This window comes from Anastrepha obliqua, chromosome 5 (genome assembly GCF_027943255.1).
Source record: "Anastrepha obliqua isolate idAnaObli1 chromosome 5, idAnaObli1_1.0, whole genome shotgun sequence".
In the NCBI taxonomy this organism is placed as follows: domain Eukaryota; kingdom Metazoa; phylum Arthropoda; class Insecta; order Diptera; family Tephritidae; genus Anastrepha; species Anastrepha obliqua.
The window spans coordinates 83,751,612-83,768,376 of record NC_072896.1 but is presented as its reverse complement, the minus strand read 5'-3'; the positions used below and the strand labels follow the sequence as shown (position 1 = coordinate 83,768,376).

Genomic DNA, 16,765 nt, shown 5'->3' with positions numbered 1-16,765 from the left:
GGTAAGTGGGAGTTCTATTTCTTCCAGTAGAGGGCACAAAATACCATGAGGTCGAAGTGCAAACCTCATAGAGAATCTATCTAATCTACAATATTTCTTCCACTATTGGTTGTCGTGGCCAAACTTCTTGAATGCCCGATCCAAAGAGGGGGAAGAGTCCTACTGTTAGAACGACAAGGTCTGCAATTAAGGTATACTCCATTTATAACGAAAAGCTCGTCAGTTTAGAAGAAAGTAGCACAAAATAAAAATCAAATGGTAAACAAATTAGCCGCATCAGTCTGAGGCTACATCGTTTCTCTATGTGTGACTCGAAGTTCAGCAGCAAAAGAGGCTAGAGATAGTTTCATCTCGATTCCTTAAGTTTAATTTAATAAATAAAATTGTAATTTTAGGGGCGGAAAAGCATCGCGTAATCGGAGAGAGCCCGTATGTCGTGAGCGTATGACTGTTTTGTACTGGCTTTTGGATGCCTGCAAATTTGGTCCAACTTTCTTTCAAAATGAAAATACAAACAAGTTTACGGCGAATGGAGGACTTAGTCGCCAACTTTAATTTAACAGCACATTGAAGAATTGGATGTGGTTGAGTCCCGGGTTTGGTAAACTGGCTCCATTAGATTCGCAGAATAAATTATTGCAGGGTCAGCCGAGGCAGTCGTTTGAATTAAAGTTATCGAAAGGTTTACTAATTCGAAAAAAAGACGATTTTTTTTATAAGTTTCATAAAAAGAAACCAGCTAAGTTGTACTACGGTGGTTGTCACTCCTGATGCTTATGTCAAGTCTATCCTCTAATTCCCGATGTGATCAAATCACTTCGTCTCTCTGATAAACGTTGAAATAACTGTTGCGGATGGTTGCAGATTCCAAGTCTGCCAGCCGTTAAAAGAAGAGTGAGTTTAGATAGCGATTTTGCATTCTGATAAGAGCGGCACAGTTGCAGAGAGAGAGAGAGAGAGAGAGGGAGAGATATACTCGACTTTCTCCTCGTTTTTGCAGCTGAGGCAGAAATTATTGGAGGGGCACCCTATACGTTCACCACGTGTATGCATTAGACAGTGCCGGGGATGTTGCCAGCCACTGTACTAATCCGCACTCACTTCTTCTAGGTCACATCTGTTTAGTTACATCACAGGTGGGCTCCGTGGACCATCTATTGTTATTTTTGCGCCATGTAGACCGACCTGATTTAGGGCTTGCTTGAGGATAAAGGGATGCCCACATATTCGGCTGAACAGACTGATTTAAGATCAGTTTCGTTCCTTGCCAGCCCATTTGTGATGCTATTCTCGGGAATGCTCTGTGTCCAGGTACCTGCACAAGGTTCGTGGTGCACGATTTTACTTACTTAATTGGTCGTAACAACCCGCAGCCGAGTTACAGCCTACCGAATAATGTTTCGCTAGGTGTCTCTGTTTCCCGCACATATTTTCCCGTTTCTTAAACCAAGAAAAAAGCGAGGTCATCTTCAATTCGGTCCTTCCACCGGATACGAGGATGTCTTCTTCGCCGTCGATCGTCAATTACCGTCTCAAGCACCTTCTTCGCCGGAACGGTGCCATCCATACGGACGATATGACCCAGCCACCTTGCCGCTTTACCAGTTCATTTATGATAGGCCCACCTTTTCAATTGCTACATTAGATGAAGTATTTTGGCACTGTAGAGATTTTATGGTTGATTCTCTGTCAGAAGAGGTAGTGAGTGAAACAATTCAAAGAAGTGTTTACTTTGCGTCTAATAGGAGGAAGAAAAAGAGGCCAACCAAGAAAGAAATGGCTTTATGACGTCGCAGAATTAAAAGTGGTGAGCGTTCGTAATTGGAAAAATGTAGCAAGAGAGAGAGAGATAGTGAACTGGAGGAAGATTGCGGATGAAGCTATGGTCCATCACAGACTGTGCAGCTAAGAAGAAGAAGAAGAAGAAGAAGAAGAAGAAGAAGAAGAAGAAGAAGAAGAAGAAGAAGAAGAAGAAGGAACAAAACTGTGCACCCAGAAAACGTTAAAAAAATTTAATGATAATTTTTTGAAATTCGTAAAATTTTTGAGAATTTCTATGCTTTGGTCCACCACAGACTGTGAAGCTAAAAACAAGAAGAAGAAGAAGAAGTTGAAGTAAACGGTTTGCTGCAGCGTATGAGTTACTGACCCAAGACACAGCCTCTTTTTTTAGCTGCTAATTCAGCTTGCAACACAAGAGAGAATTTTGAATTATTTAAAACCAGTTCGCGTTTATCGCCTACACAGCTTGCAAATAATATTCCAGGATTCAAAATTAATAGACCTTTTTTTAATATAAAATTTTAAAATTTTTTTTAAATAAAATAAAATCTTTATATATTCATAATTTTTTCTTTATTTGTAATATTCATTGATTTCGATTCGTTTGACATGTCATTAGCACAAAATATTTGATTCACTCGTTGTATAAAATTTGAATTGGTCGCTTGAAATGCTTAATGTTAAAAGATTTAAATATGTTCTACAAACAAATATATTTGTAGGGATGTATAATTTTCTACTTTCGAATTAATACGTGTTTGCATATTTAATGCTGAATTTCACAATTTCCATAACATAAAATATTTAATACTTTCGATGTCAGCTGGATGTAGTTTTGTTGCAAATTACAATTTTGTTTAAAAAGTAATTAAAATATGCTTTAATAATTACAAATACAAGAAAAATAATATAAACTATGCTACGTATAATAGTTTAAATCGTTATTTTAAATTATTTAGTGCGCGCTTGGCATGCGATTTATTTTTCTTAAAAAAATTGCAGTGCATTCGATTTTTTTTTTAATATTTAAAAATTCTTTTAATATTTGTTAATATTAAATTTTTAAATATTTTATTTTATTTACGCTAGAAATCCATTTTCTTTTTTATTGCATGCGATTTTGCGATATCGATAGCTTGGCAACAACAACGACGTCATAGGAAAAAAGAAAGTAATAGAGCTTGGCATGGGACATTTTATACAGTTAATACTCGCACTTATGAATATTTAGTTTTTGTTTGTTTTTTCATTGTATTATTATTAATATTTATTACTTATTTTAATTGAATTAGCTTAAATTTCTTAGTTTCGTTAGGTGGTGTATTCACGCAGGTGCATATAGCAATATTGTCAAGTAATAAATTTTTCAAAAGTTTACAATTTTAGTGAAATTTTGTGGTATGATTTTTTGGAATTTGTATTTTTTTTCATTGGAGAGTTCTGTCATTAAAGAAAAGCGTAAAACGCTGATAAAAAATTATTAAAAATCATTAAAAAATAAAAAAAAATCAGAGTAAAAAATGATCCGCCTTAAAAAATGAATAAAAAAAAGATAAAAAAATTTCACAGTAAAAAATAATTCGCCGTAAGCAATTCACATGGAACCGGTAGTGGAAGTAGTGCAAAAACAACAAAAATTACATATTTTGTTTTTGTTTTTATGTTTTCATTAAATGTCAAAAACTATAAAGAAAAATTAAAAGTTTAGAATAATTTAAAAAAAATTCGACAAATAGAGACCAATGTTCAATGTGCCTTGGACTTAAGTAATAAAAAAAAATCGAAAATATTTAACATTACTGACCGTTCGTCCGAAATCTCACCAAATTTAATTTAAAAACAGAAATATGAAAAAACAGCAATCAGCTGCTACCAACTGTTCAATGTGAATTGGCCTTAAGTAATAAATAAAAATTTGAAAATATCTTAATAATTTTATAAAAATAAAAATTTTAGCAGAAATGAAGACGTATATTTCTCCCAGAAAAGTGCTAAAATGCCAAAAAAAAAAATTATATACATATATGTATATATGTATGTGTATGTATACATTTATTTGTCTTCTGCTTTTTGTTAAATTTTAAAAAAATTTCACACGTTTGACCTTGCTGACCATTTGCCTGTAATCACACCAAATCCTAACATACAATATTTTTCATTTCTATGTTTATATGTATGTGTGTCAGTGTAGCGTAAGTATTTTGAAAAAAATATATGTATGTATGTATAAACTATTAATTTCTAATTGCTATACTCCTTAACTGCTATATTTTTTTTTTGTTTTTTTTTTTTAATCTGCTTACAAAATATTTATTTGCTTTTAACTACAAAAAAAAAATATTTTTCGCTATTTATGGTTGCTGGGCAGTGAATCAACATACGTATGTAAGTATATGCAAAAATATTATGAAAAATTGCGAAAAAATAGAAAAATGTAGTGAATCTTAGTTAAGTAAGCTTAAATAGATGGTTATGATACAGTGGATATCTGCTCATGGTAAAGTGTGATAGAAATACTTGCTGAGCTACAAAAAAAAAAAAAAGAAACCAAAACAAACAAAAAATAAGAATGCACTAAAATTTTAACTGAAATCGATTACTAAAATTTCTATGATACTTTTACCGCTTACACCTTGCGACAGTAAACGAAAAAATGTACTAAAATTTTAACTGAAATCGATAGCCTAAATTTCTGCGATACTTTTTTCATATACACCCTGCGACAGAAAAAGTTATTCAGAAAAATTTCATTTGCACATGAAGCTGAAGCTTTAGATTTTACATAGTAATGCTGCGTACTTAGTTTTTTCGTTTTTGCAACATTTTAATTTTTAAATGACTTGCAAGACTCAATGGACAAAATTTTTAATTTTCAAAAAATTGTTTTAAATACTTTTACTGGCTCTATGATTTATATGGATATCAAACGAAAGACATTATATGCAGCTATTGAAAACAATTTTCAATTTCTCTGTGCCAAGACAAATGTATGACCATAAAGTCGCTTCAAAAATGTATGCTTAAATGTGCTTGAAAATTACAAATTCATTATTTTGAAAAAAAAAAAAAAAATATTTATGTATAAAATTATGTATGACAAAAAACGTATTTTTAAATGTGTGCCTACACTTCGTTCTTCTTGCTTTAAAAAAAAAAACTTAAAAGGCAAAAACTTCGTTCGTTTTGCTGTTGAAAAAAGAGAAAAAATGTTAACTTTCCTCCTATGAAGTAAAGTATACGCAGTGGCTACCACTGTTAGCGTTTTTCCTTCGAAACTTTAAAATCCTTTAAAAATTAACGTTAGGGGGCAGAGAAAAAATTGAGTATGCAGCTTTACTTCATAAAATCTATAGTTTTACGTGCATATGAAATTTTTCTTGAATAACAAAAAAAGTTTATTTTTGTCGCTTAATTTTGATTAAAAATTTGCGTGATTTAGTAATAACTGCGGAATTCATTTAAAATCTCAAATTTGCCTATATGAATTATGGAAATGTACTCGCATTTAAATATTTATGTACATAAAATATAATATTTTTTAATAAAATAAAAAATAATAAAAAATAAATGTATTATTATCAGGGTTGAGCATTTAGCACTGCCACTAAATTGAACTACCACTAACTTTTTAGTTTTTAGTGGTAGTTAAAATAAGAGTTTGAGTAGCAGTAAATCTGCAGTGTTTTAACTATCCGCTTATTGCATTGATTATTTAGTGCCCTATGCCCAATCCTGATTATTATACACTCTGTGGGCATTTGCTATCCACACTTAGTTTTGAAAACTAGAAAACTCAGGGTACAAATAGTGCAGAAAGTGTTGAATTTGAAATTTTTTTTCTTTTTTGATTTGAATCAAGCCCGAAATGCTGTCAAAAATCAAATTTGTGAATATCAAATCGTGAAAACTCAAATTTTCTGTATACAAAAATCGCGGGACAGTGGCATAAATTCATTGCGAATCAGGTGTTTTATTGTAATTTTTATTTTTATTAATTTTTTTATTTGAATCAATCTCGAAATGCTGTGATAAGTTATAACGCCCATGTGCCAGAAAATATTTAAATATCATAAAACATCCAAACATATTTATTTTCAGCTAATTTACTTTTTTTGAAAATTGAAATTATGAACGAAAAATTAGAATCAAGTTCTAAAAATATTTATTTTTACCAATTTATGTTTTTTTTGAAAAATTAACTATTTATTTTATTATATTTTTAGGCTTGAACCAAGATTAGGAGGTCGTAGTATTGTCTAAATATAAATACTAAGAAATTTTGCTACACAAAATTCATTATAACATTTTTTTTTTCAACTTATATGGGTTTTGTAAGCCATAAGCAGCACTGAGATTTTAAGTTGCGTTTTTCAGCGCCAGTTTAACTCTGATTTGCAACTAAATCAAGCTTAAGCGAATACGGTTTATAGAGTGCAGAAATTCACCACAGCGAAACTCGCTTAAAAACATTGGCTCTTAAATGCTCTTACTATTGGTTGCTTATTTCGCACCCTATAAGTATGCAATAAATTTAAGCTAGGTTGGAAATGTCAAAAAAAAAGGATTCATTTACAAATTTAGTTTGACTCGCAAAAGTAGTTCTTGACGGACTGGAAAGTTTTCTATGAACCATAAATTCTAAAATCAGCTTAGCTTTTGCTTCTGCCTCTTATGCAGAAATTTAGAAAAATGCAGCAAAACTACAAAAAAAATGCAAGTATTTTGTCAGCAAATCGAATTCTCGCATCTTTGTACCTACACTCGCTTCAAAACTTATCGCTGTCACGCACGCAGGCGTCAAAAATTATAGCAAACATTTATCACATATCATAATAATAGCCTAAATTACTACGTACATACTGAGCTTACAAGCTACAAAAAAAAAAATCTTAAAATTATTTTTTTCATTTGAAACTTTTTATTTTAAAGCCTTCTGCATTTTCGTGTTCACATTTTCTAGTAATTTATTTCGTAGAAAGCTGCAAAAAATTGCTTAGCCTACAATGAAAAAAATCTACAACTAGTATTGCGCGCATGCGTGGCCAGTTTGCTTTCATTTTGTTACTTTTAAAACTAACAAAAATGTAATACTAAAATTTCGTCAAAAATTAAAATAAAATAAATATTTTTTTTATAAATACCAAAATAAATTTAAATAAACAAAAAGTGTTTGATTTCCAGTTTTTTAACAGCTTACAGCCATTGTTTCAACAAATTTTGTGTTTTCTTTTTTCATAATTTTTTAAATAGTTTTTCGATAGTTTTTCGATAATCTTGTCTTTGCTAACGAGTGAATTGCATATTTTGTGCATCTATAGATGTATGTATGTGTGTAATTCGCCGTTTCTCCCATTGATACTTGTGCGTATTTACAAATTGCGCATCAACGGCAGCTAAGTTTGCTCCGCTCTGCTAACACTTCTCCTTCCACAGTCACACATACACTTATACCACTTATCTATTGTCCACATACACACTTTGTAATTTACGCTGTCGAATCTTCAATTTCGTTGTCGATGCGCGATGAACGAATACCAGATTTGCCGGTCCATGGATAGATGTCGGGGCAGGGTTGGCATGTCTTCATGTACCGTACGCCGGATTTGTGCCAGAGATTACAAACCTTGGGATTGTTGCAACGCTTCGGACGGTCCTATGTGTATGAAAAAGCAAAATTTTTTCAATTATCGGCATTTATCGGTGATTATCGGCCTTTGGTACACCTACCGAGTAGTCACACTGGAATGGCTGGAAGGAATTGATGCGCGAAATGGGTGTGGGATCGCGAACCCATTGTAACATTTGCCAATTGGTTACAATCCAAACGTCGGGCATTTGATTGATGGCGTCCAAAAATTTAATGAAACCTTCCTTGTGATGAGGCTGTGTGAACCAGGCGGCGTGGTAGAAAAGTCCAAATGGAGCTCTGGAAATGATGAAAAAAATGGGTAAGGAGATTTAGACAGAGCAATGGATAGAGAGAATATAGTCTGTGACCCCATTACCCCCTTAGACAGTTTCAGTGAATTCACAGTGTTGATCGAGCAATGAAATTTTTAGGTGAGGTCTAGAAGTGAGGAAGAGAGGGGTTGAGAAAAAGTGCAAAATTTAAATAAAATAGCGAATTTCCACTCTCATTGATCAGTCAGAGTCGCGATTGAGAGCTTACACTAAATTGCTTATACCGTTATAACTTCTTACTCAGCGCTCGGCGAATCTAACGGAATCAGTTGTTGAGCTAATGCCATTTTATATGTTTGTAAATTTTTTTTTGTCTAGCAAACAACTCTTTTCTCTCAATGCTCTTCCATGTTCACAATAAGCTAACCTCACCTTTTATTTTTGTTTACAAAAGTTCCTTACTTTGACCCTTTTCCTCTGCTCTCTTTCACGGCTCATCAGAAAGAACGACAACACGAGATTATTCTCAAATTCTATTTTAATCACTGTGATATTTTATGCTGTCATTCTTGAATCAAAAACTCATTTTGCAATATCATAAATTTTTTCTACTGTTTGCTTGCTGAAAAGCATAATTAAGGATCTCTTTTTTTTGCGTTTCCTCACCTGTTTGTCGTGTAGTGTCTTTCGAAGTTCTTCATGATCATCTTGTACACACCATCCGACTCGCTTGGGTTCGAACACGCGTCACCCATTGAACAGCGGCCACCATTCAAGTCTTGCCACATAACCATAGGCACTTGCCATACACCAGGATAGCTGCGCGTTGGACAGGGTGGTATCATGCAGTCGTGGAAGATTTTGTAGTCGAAAGTGTAGGGCCATGATGGTGGGCGATTTTCGTAGACCGGCAGTGACGAATCGTAGGTGAAGTTGGAATCGTAAAGCATTTTGTACATTTTATTGCCACCGACTGAGAGGAATGGAGCGCGCATGCCACGCACATCGGAGAGTTTCACACCACCGTAAGCGGCGAGAATTTCACGTTGACCGGCAATCTCACGCGTCCATTTCTTCTGCGAAAATTGTTCGCCGAAGCTGTGACTATAGTTTTTTTTTTAGTTGTTGGAAGAAGAAGAGGAATATATTAGTTGATTGTTTGGAGTTGGATTTAGAAATAAAAACTTTAAGTTTATTATTTTGGATTAAAAAATTTATAGTGTTTTTTCCATTATAAAAGCAACTTTATTTATTACTACCATTAACTAAACCCTTTACTGCGTTGGAAGAGAAGTATTATAAATAATATTAGATTTTTTGAAGACATGTAAAGAGTTAATACTTTAGTTAAAGCAAACATAAGAAATGGTTTTAATAGACAGAAAATTGAACAAAAGACAAAAAATCAAAGCTTGAAACTTTCGGTTGAAATTGATTTTTACAAAGGCTAAAAAATAATATTAAATTGCATGGTTTTTTACTTCCATTTTGGAAAGCACCAAAAAAAACATTTAATATTGGAAATAGAAAAAAAATTAAAAAAAAATGTATATTATTTTATAAAAAATTTATGCTTCGTTTATTTCCGTCAAAGCAAAAAACTACTTTTAATATCAAGAAAATTAAACAAAACGCAAAATTTAGTAAATTTAGGCACTATATTGTATTGGAAAAATAAAAAATAATGTTGAAATGAAGAACTGGAAAACATTAAAAAAAGTACTTAAAGCACTAAATAAGAAAAATATAAACAAAAATAAAGAAAATAAAAAGCTTTAAAAAAGCAAATTTCGTCACACAATATTTTATCAAAAAAGCAAAACTTGAAATTCGGTCCAAACTGTATAAAGTAAAAAATTACAACAAAAAAAAATTAAAAAATTACTTAATACACAAAAAAACAAAAAAACAAGAAAAAAACGAAGAAAAAACGGTTTAATAAAAAGTTTTCATTAAAGTATTTTTTTATAAAACTAAGTAAATTTAACCGGCGGCCGCCGTAGCCGAATGGGTTGGTGCGTGATCACCATTCGGAATTCACTGAGAGGTCGTTGGTTCGAATCTCGGTGAAAGCAAAATTAATAAAAATATTTTTCTAATAGCGGTCGCCCCTCGGCAGGCAATGGCAAACCTCCGAGTGCATTTCTGCCATGAAAAAGCTCCTCATAAAAATATCTGCCGTTCGGAGTCGGCTTGAAACTGTAGGTCCCTCCATTTGTGGAACAACACCAAGACGCACACCACAAATAGGAGGAGGAGCTCGGCCAAACACCTAACAGAAGTGTACGCGCCAATTATTTATTTATTTTTAAGTAAATTTAACCACAAATATTTTATACAAAGAAGTATAACCAGAAATACGGTCCAAACAGCATAAATTAAAAAATGACAACAAAAAAAAAAAAATGAAAATAAAAAAATAAAATGTTTTAATAAAAACTAAGCAAATCTCATGAGATTTACTGCTGCCTGCTGAGCGGCATCCGGTATTAAAAAGTACCCGATTTCGAACCTGGGGCCTGTTTTTTATACCACATTAAAAACGTACACTCGGTGATGGGCAAGCGATCACTGGCACTATTAATTTTCTGCTTTTTATAATAAGGAGACGAAAATTTATTTAATTTTTGTATCACCCTTTATAGTTATGTCCTAATTTTCCTTAGACACACAATTTTGTTTTTTTTGGACCACCCTTTATAGTGTTTTATCTAATAATGAAACATAAAAATTTATTTCATTATTGGACCACCCTTTAGAGTGCTTTTTCTTATAATGAGACAGAAAAATTTATTTAATTTTTGGACCATCCTTTATACAGGGTTTTTCAGTAAGAGCGCTTCAACTTTTGAACTTTTTTGAATAAAACACAAACGGTTTGACTTTTTTAACTAATTTTTTTTTTATTATCGAGTTTGAACATATATATTTAAGTATGAAATTCGATTTCTTTTGCATGACCACCGCGTGCACGTTTTACGAAGTCCAATCGTTGAACCCAATTTTCGACCACTCTTTTGCATAAATCGGCCGAAATTCCAGCAATTTCGCGTTCAATATTGGCTCTGAGCTCACAAAACGTCGCCGGCTTGTTACTGTAGACCAATGACTTTACATAACCCCAAAACGCGACGGCTTGTTAAATGGACCGTAAAATGGCCGTAATGCTCTTAAAGTAGCAGCAACAGAACGATTATTTTCATAAAAAATTTGCACGATTTGCAATCGTTGCTCAAGTGTGTAGCGTTCCATGATGAAATGTATACTAATAAAGTTTACAAATGACAAGTGAAAAATAAAAAATATTGCGTCGTTCGCCCTCCCTATCGGAAAAAAGTTGAAGCGCACCTATTGAATAACCCTATAGTATTTTTTTTAATAATGAGAGATACAATTTTATTGAATTTTTGGACCAGCCTTTATAGTGCTTTTTTTAATAATCAGATGCAATAATTTATTTCATTTATGGACCACCCTTTATAGTGCTTTTTCTTATAATGAGACGCAAACATTTATTTCATTTTTGGACTACCCTTTATGTTGTTTCATCTAATAATGAGAAACACAATTTTTTTTCATTTTTGGACCACCCTTTATAGTGCTTTTTCTAATAATGAAGCACAAAAATTTATTTCATGTATTGTATTGTATAGTGCAAAATTTATTTCATTTTTGGATCATCCTCTATAGCGCGTTTTCTAATAATGATACAAAAAAATTTCTTTCATTTTTGGACTACCCTTTATAGTGCTTTTTCTAATAATGATACACAAAAATTTCTTTCATTTTTGGACTACCCTTTATGTTGTTTTATCTAATAATAAGACACAAAAATTTATTTTATTTTTGGACCACCCTTTATAGTACATTTTCCAATAATGAGAGACAAAATTTTATTTAATTTTTGGACCACCCAGAGCTACATATATAAACTCTTGTTTTTAAATATTTCAGTTTTTGTTCAATTATCTGTTATTACCCTTTGCTAAATTTAGGACTACCATTTCCAGGACTAGTAAAATAAAGTTTTTTATGTAAAGTAAATGTAAGGTTTACAGTTGCATGAAGGATTATATTATATGTATATATGTAGTGGTGCGAAAAAGTATACAGCCTTAGCAGGAATTCCATATGAATAAATTGTTTGCCTGAATTACAATATTATAAAATACAAAAACAAATTTGGGCATTTTTTCCATATCGCTCATGTACCGCGTTGCCATTCACATGTAATTCGAGCTAAGGCTGATTTGCTACTATATATAATATTTAATCAAAGTGAGGTTAAGTGACGTTTATGGACTAGTTATTATTCAAATTAACTTGTGCCCTTTTCAAACAACAAAAGTGTGTAGTTTTACTCATATAGAATAACTTCGTTTGAAGAAATCCAGCTTGGCTGCTTTCAAATATGCTTTTGGCATTTTCCAACAGGCGTCAACAGGTGCTTCACTGTTAGGCGTCAAATTCTTAGGTTTTAGATAAGTGTGTGCGTGTCAGTGTTTTATTACTTTTATTACTTAGTAAGTGCTTCATCGTCATGTTTATTGCTGTGCATTTTTATTTTTTTTGTATTGTAATTTTTTTCTACTTACGATACAGTGTGGGAGGCCATCTCATGCCCATCGGCATACAAATTTTGCACTTGACTGTAGTCAGTCCACTCGTGTGATACGTAGAAAGTAGCCGTTATTGGGCAACCATTCGGATTGACACGCCCCTTTTCGAATAAATCGGTATACAGTTGCTTATTCAGATCATTAACGGAATCATCAAAGGTGATTAGCACAATTTGTGGCACTGTTTCAACCGGTAAATCGGCTACAGTAGCGCACGCGGGTAGATTTTTTGTGAATGTTTGGTTTTTTTTTTTGGTTTTCATGAGATGATCAATTGATGGTTTTTGACAACGGGGGACGGGTCCATAACACATTTTTATGCGTAAATTATGTATGTTTATATGTATAGAAGGAGCGGTAATTGACGAAATGACACCAAAAGAAGAGATGCATGATTTGTAAAATAAAAATACAAATTATGGCATGTAAATAAATAAAGAAATAAATAAATAAATAAGAAAATCTGTGAAATATGTAAATGGAAAGCGAAAACGCAAGTAATGGAAATAAAAATTCAATTAACAAAAAATTTATATCTGCCTGCATATCTGTGGACTTTTGAGAACACAACTTAAGTCGACTTAGCGCTTTTTACCAGCGAAGCACAATAATTTTGAGCTCCAATGTAATATTTAAACTTTCGAACACGCCTAGCTTTAGCTAAGAATTCATTTTGATAAAATTTAAAATGAAATACTAAATTTTTCCAACGTAAAATTAAGATTTATGGGTGTAAAAGCAAAGTCTGCTAAAGCCGCATAGGCTTTTTTCCTTTCAAAAGGCCACATATGTGCATTAAGTATACCAAAAAAAAAAATATACATATATAAAGAAAATATAATTAAAGTAAAATTCACGCACACAAATGACAGCGCAGAAATGAAACATTTCCACCAAGAATATTTATAAAAGATAAATGAACTGATGCACTGCTTGACTGCTGGGGAGAAAACTTGGTATTAATAAAACTTGGGAATGAGGGTCACCACATGCTAGGCCACACAATGAACGCACATATTTGTCTATATTATACAATTACATATAAACACTGCTCCCGTTATTTTTTTTTTTTTCTTTTTCTCTTTTTGCATGTTCGTACAACAACGAAATCCACACATAAAGCGCGCATAAGCTTTCAAAGCTTAGCAACGCCCAACTTACGAGACTGTGTGCGAAGCCATCTCGTGTCCATCCGCATAGAGATCCTGCACCATGCCATAATCGGTCCACTCGTGCGAGACATAGAAGGTGCCGCGCAACGGACAACCATTGGGATTGAAGCGCGACTGGTTGTTGAAGAGCTCCTCGTAAAGATCGATATTTAAAGTGCTGATCGCGTCATCGAAAGTAATCAACAACATTTGTGGCACCTCATTGACATTCAAACCGCCTAATTGGGTGTGCGAATGAGCATCGAATATATTGTGAGTGTGTATTGTATGTAAGTATAAGTGTATTTGTATTTGTACACAAACATATAAGTGGACTATGAAAACTCTGAATGGTGTGAAATGAGCGCAACTGCGTAATCGCAGTGTGCATCCATTAAGAGCGCACGCACGATTTACGAGTGCGGCCTTTTAAAGCAGCACGCACACACACACACACTTGCACACACTTACCGGGTATGTCCTTGCCACCGCAGGCGCAATCGGGCAGTAGACAAACATCCTTGCGGCATTTGGCTGCGGTCTTGTCTGGTACTGGTTGCGGGTAAAGCGGTTCGGGTCGTGTTGGTGGGTATCTGTAGATATCAACAAATTCCTGTGCCTTCGATACGATCGTGCCTGAGGGCTTCAATGTGGGGCGTGTGCGACTGTGTGGAATATTGAGTGAGAGAATTAATATTGAGAGAATATTTTGTTTTTGCTTCTAGCTTTGCTAGACACTTACGGTGGATGTGTGCCACGATTGCTGGTCACTGCTGTGGGTGCATCACGATCCTGGCCGGTGTAGGTGGAGCTACCACGATTACGATTGTTATTCGAATTTGTTCTATACAAAAATTTAATTGAATAGTGTAATGTTAGCGACATCTGTAGTTAATGACTGTTGTAGGGGAAATTTCATAGCACTTACAACACATATGTATGTATTTATGTGTTTTTTATTGTAGTGATTTTATAGCTATGTAGGAATTTATTTTTTTATATTACTTTTTGTTTGTTTTTGCTTAACAGCGGTAATAAAAGTTAGCTACTTTGCTGTTAAGCAGTTACCAATGTAAAGTAGTAAAATAAACACACACTGCTACGCTGAACGGGAAATCTATATATATTACACAGTAAGCACAAACGCACAACACTCTAACATTTACAAATACGTATGTATGTAAGAAATTAATTTGTATTAGTAATGAAAGCGAAAACCAATTCAACAAGTGGAACAAATGTTAGCAGAAGACATTAATGTTAATTACAGCAAAATTACAGTGAAACCACAGTTGGCTATGTTAGGGAAAGAGGTTTATTTACAGAATGTCTCTCCAATGTATTAGTAGCGCTCAAACAGTGCAAGCAATTCCGTTATATGCGCTTAAAGCCAAAACAACCGAAATTTTTACAAAATTTACAAGCTGAAAATGATGTAAAGGATATATTGATATATGAGAACCGAAAAGATGAGTTGTTTAATTTTTTTTCATAAAAAATGCTGCTGCAAAGAAAATGTGTTTAGTCAATTCAATTTGTTAGGCTTTGTAGTCGGGCATGAGTCAGGCTGGCATGTTGGTGGGTGGGGAAAGGAATGGAGTGTGAGAGTGAGAGTAGCGTTGGTAGATTAAGGATGTGAAATTATCTTAGGAAAGAGAGACTGGAAGAGAGAAAGAGAGAGTGAGAGAGAGAAAGAGAGAGAGAACGTGTTAAGCAGCTTCTCTCTTGGGTTTGCGGAGTATCAGCACTTGCCAAGTGTAAGTGAAATATTCAGGGTACAAATTCCTACTTTTGGACTGGAAAATTATCACTTCAACTACATATCAACTACAAATGGAATATTCGCAGTGCAGTTTTAACAAAATACACAGAGTTACTAGTTACCTCAGTTTAGATTAAGTGCTGGCCAGGGAGTTGGAAGCAAAGAACATATAAAGACACGCAGCTCGAATTGTGATCAAAATTCAGCTGGAAAATTTCAAGACACAAAAACAAACATAAAATATAGAAGAGATTTGATATGACTCGGAGTTTTGTGTAGTGAAATTTCCTGAGTTAGCGTAAACGTTCACGATTGCAGCTGCTTGTCTGCTTACGTTCTTTGTGGGAAGTTCAGTTTTTCGAAAGAGATAAGTGAAAAAATTTGGATTAACTGAAAGAAAGTTTTAAGTTGAACGAAAAGTTTTAAATGTACGCTGAATAATTAATTCCTCTTTTTTTCATTACATTATACCTAATTATAGTAGAAAATACGCAAACATGTTACTTTACGTCTAAAGACCTACTTAACGTACTTAGTTAGGAATGATGGATAAATGGCTGAGCGATGTGGAAACATAAATATCATTTTTTTATTTTTTATTTATAAAAACGGCATTCTCACATAAATGACACTGGACACAAATGTTTCTATTTTTAAATTGCTTAAACTGCGTGTGTTAATATGAGCTACTAAAATGAGGTGATGCAGTTGAGAACAGTTCGTCGAATCGATTCGCGCTTTGCCCCAAAGAGATAATAAAACATTACACCGAGCAAAGAGCGCCAAGAAATTTGTAGCGATAGTGAAAATAAATTAGAGAGTGTGGCGAGGATCAGACCGTTAAGTGGCTCTCAGTGAAATTTAGAGAATCAGCTGATTGGCTGACGTCCCAGCGCTCATGCTAGACTGGGTTTGTTTATGGAAAAACTGAAATTGTGTTGGGCATATACAAAAAAAGAAAAGAAAAAAAACAAATTAACGCTGTCTTCGCTCATGTTGTTTTGTTGTCGTCTGAACGGCGAGTGTGTGATTACATGTGAAATGAGAGCGCATAATTCGACAGCCGAGTACACGGTGAGGTGGCAGCCGAAGTTGCTTGCGCTATTTTGTTTTTGCCCATAGCAGATTGGTTAACCCGGGTAGTCTTTCATCCTTGTTTGTAGAGGGCACTTAATCGGGAAACCTACGCTCAAGTGGCTTATTCAACATACTTAATTCAATTTTATTATCATTTGGTTTTCCCAATGGAGTGCGCACTTGTAGAGCATTCAAATTAAAGAAAAATTACGTGTTGCGAAATTTCAAAATACTGGTTTCATAAGTATACGCCTGGTATGTTAACATATAATAGGTCTTCTGATATCGTAGTTTTCTATTTACATATTTTTTGAATATTTATGAACTCGCAATTGTGAAACGTCATTTAAGGTTTAAATTTACGAGTAACGTTTAAAAATTATTGGAAATTACTAACTGAGATAGCGGCCTCAAATGTTTATGGCGAATTCCATGGAAAAATCATTTTAAGCATAGAATCTCATTTTTGGCCT

General features: G+C 33.5%; 1 protein-coding gene across 1 annotated transcript in view; it reads right to left on the bottom strand.

The window, feature by feature from the left end:
- Nucleotides 1–5,337: 5,337 nt before the first annotated feature.
- LOC129249482 (mucin-4) overlaps nucleotides 5,338–16,765 on the bottom strand; it is a 37,888-nt gene continuing 26,460 nt past the window's right edge. The window contains exons 8-13 of the mRNA XM_054889326.1: nucleotides 14,196–14,297; nucleotides 13,925–14,118; nucleotides 13,464–13,692; nucleotides 8,350–8,787; nucleotides 7,510–7,708; nucleotides 5,338–7,435 (exon numbers count right to left, since the gene is read on the bottom strand). Of these exons, the coding sequence (XP_054745301.1) occupies nucleotides 7,268–7,435; nucleotides 7,510–7,708; nucleotides 8,350–8,787; nucleotides 13,464–13,692; nucleotides 13,925–14,118; nucleotides 14,196–14,297 (1,330 nt within the window). The 3' untranslated portion in view covers nucleotides 5,338–7,267. The remainder of the gene's footprint in view (nucleotides 7,436–7,509; nucleotides 7,709–8,349; nucleotides 8,788–13,463; nucleotides 13,693–13,924; nucleotides 14,119–14,195; nucleotides 14,298–16,765) is intronic.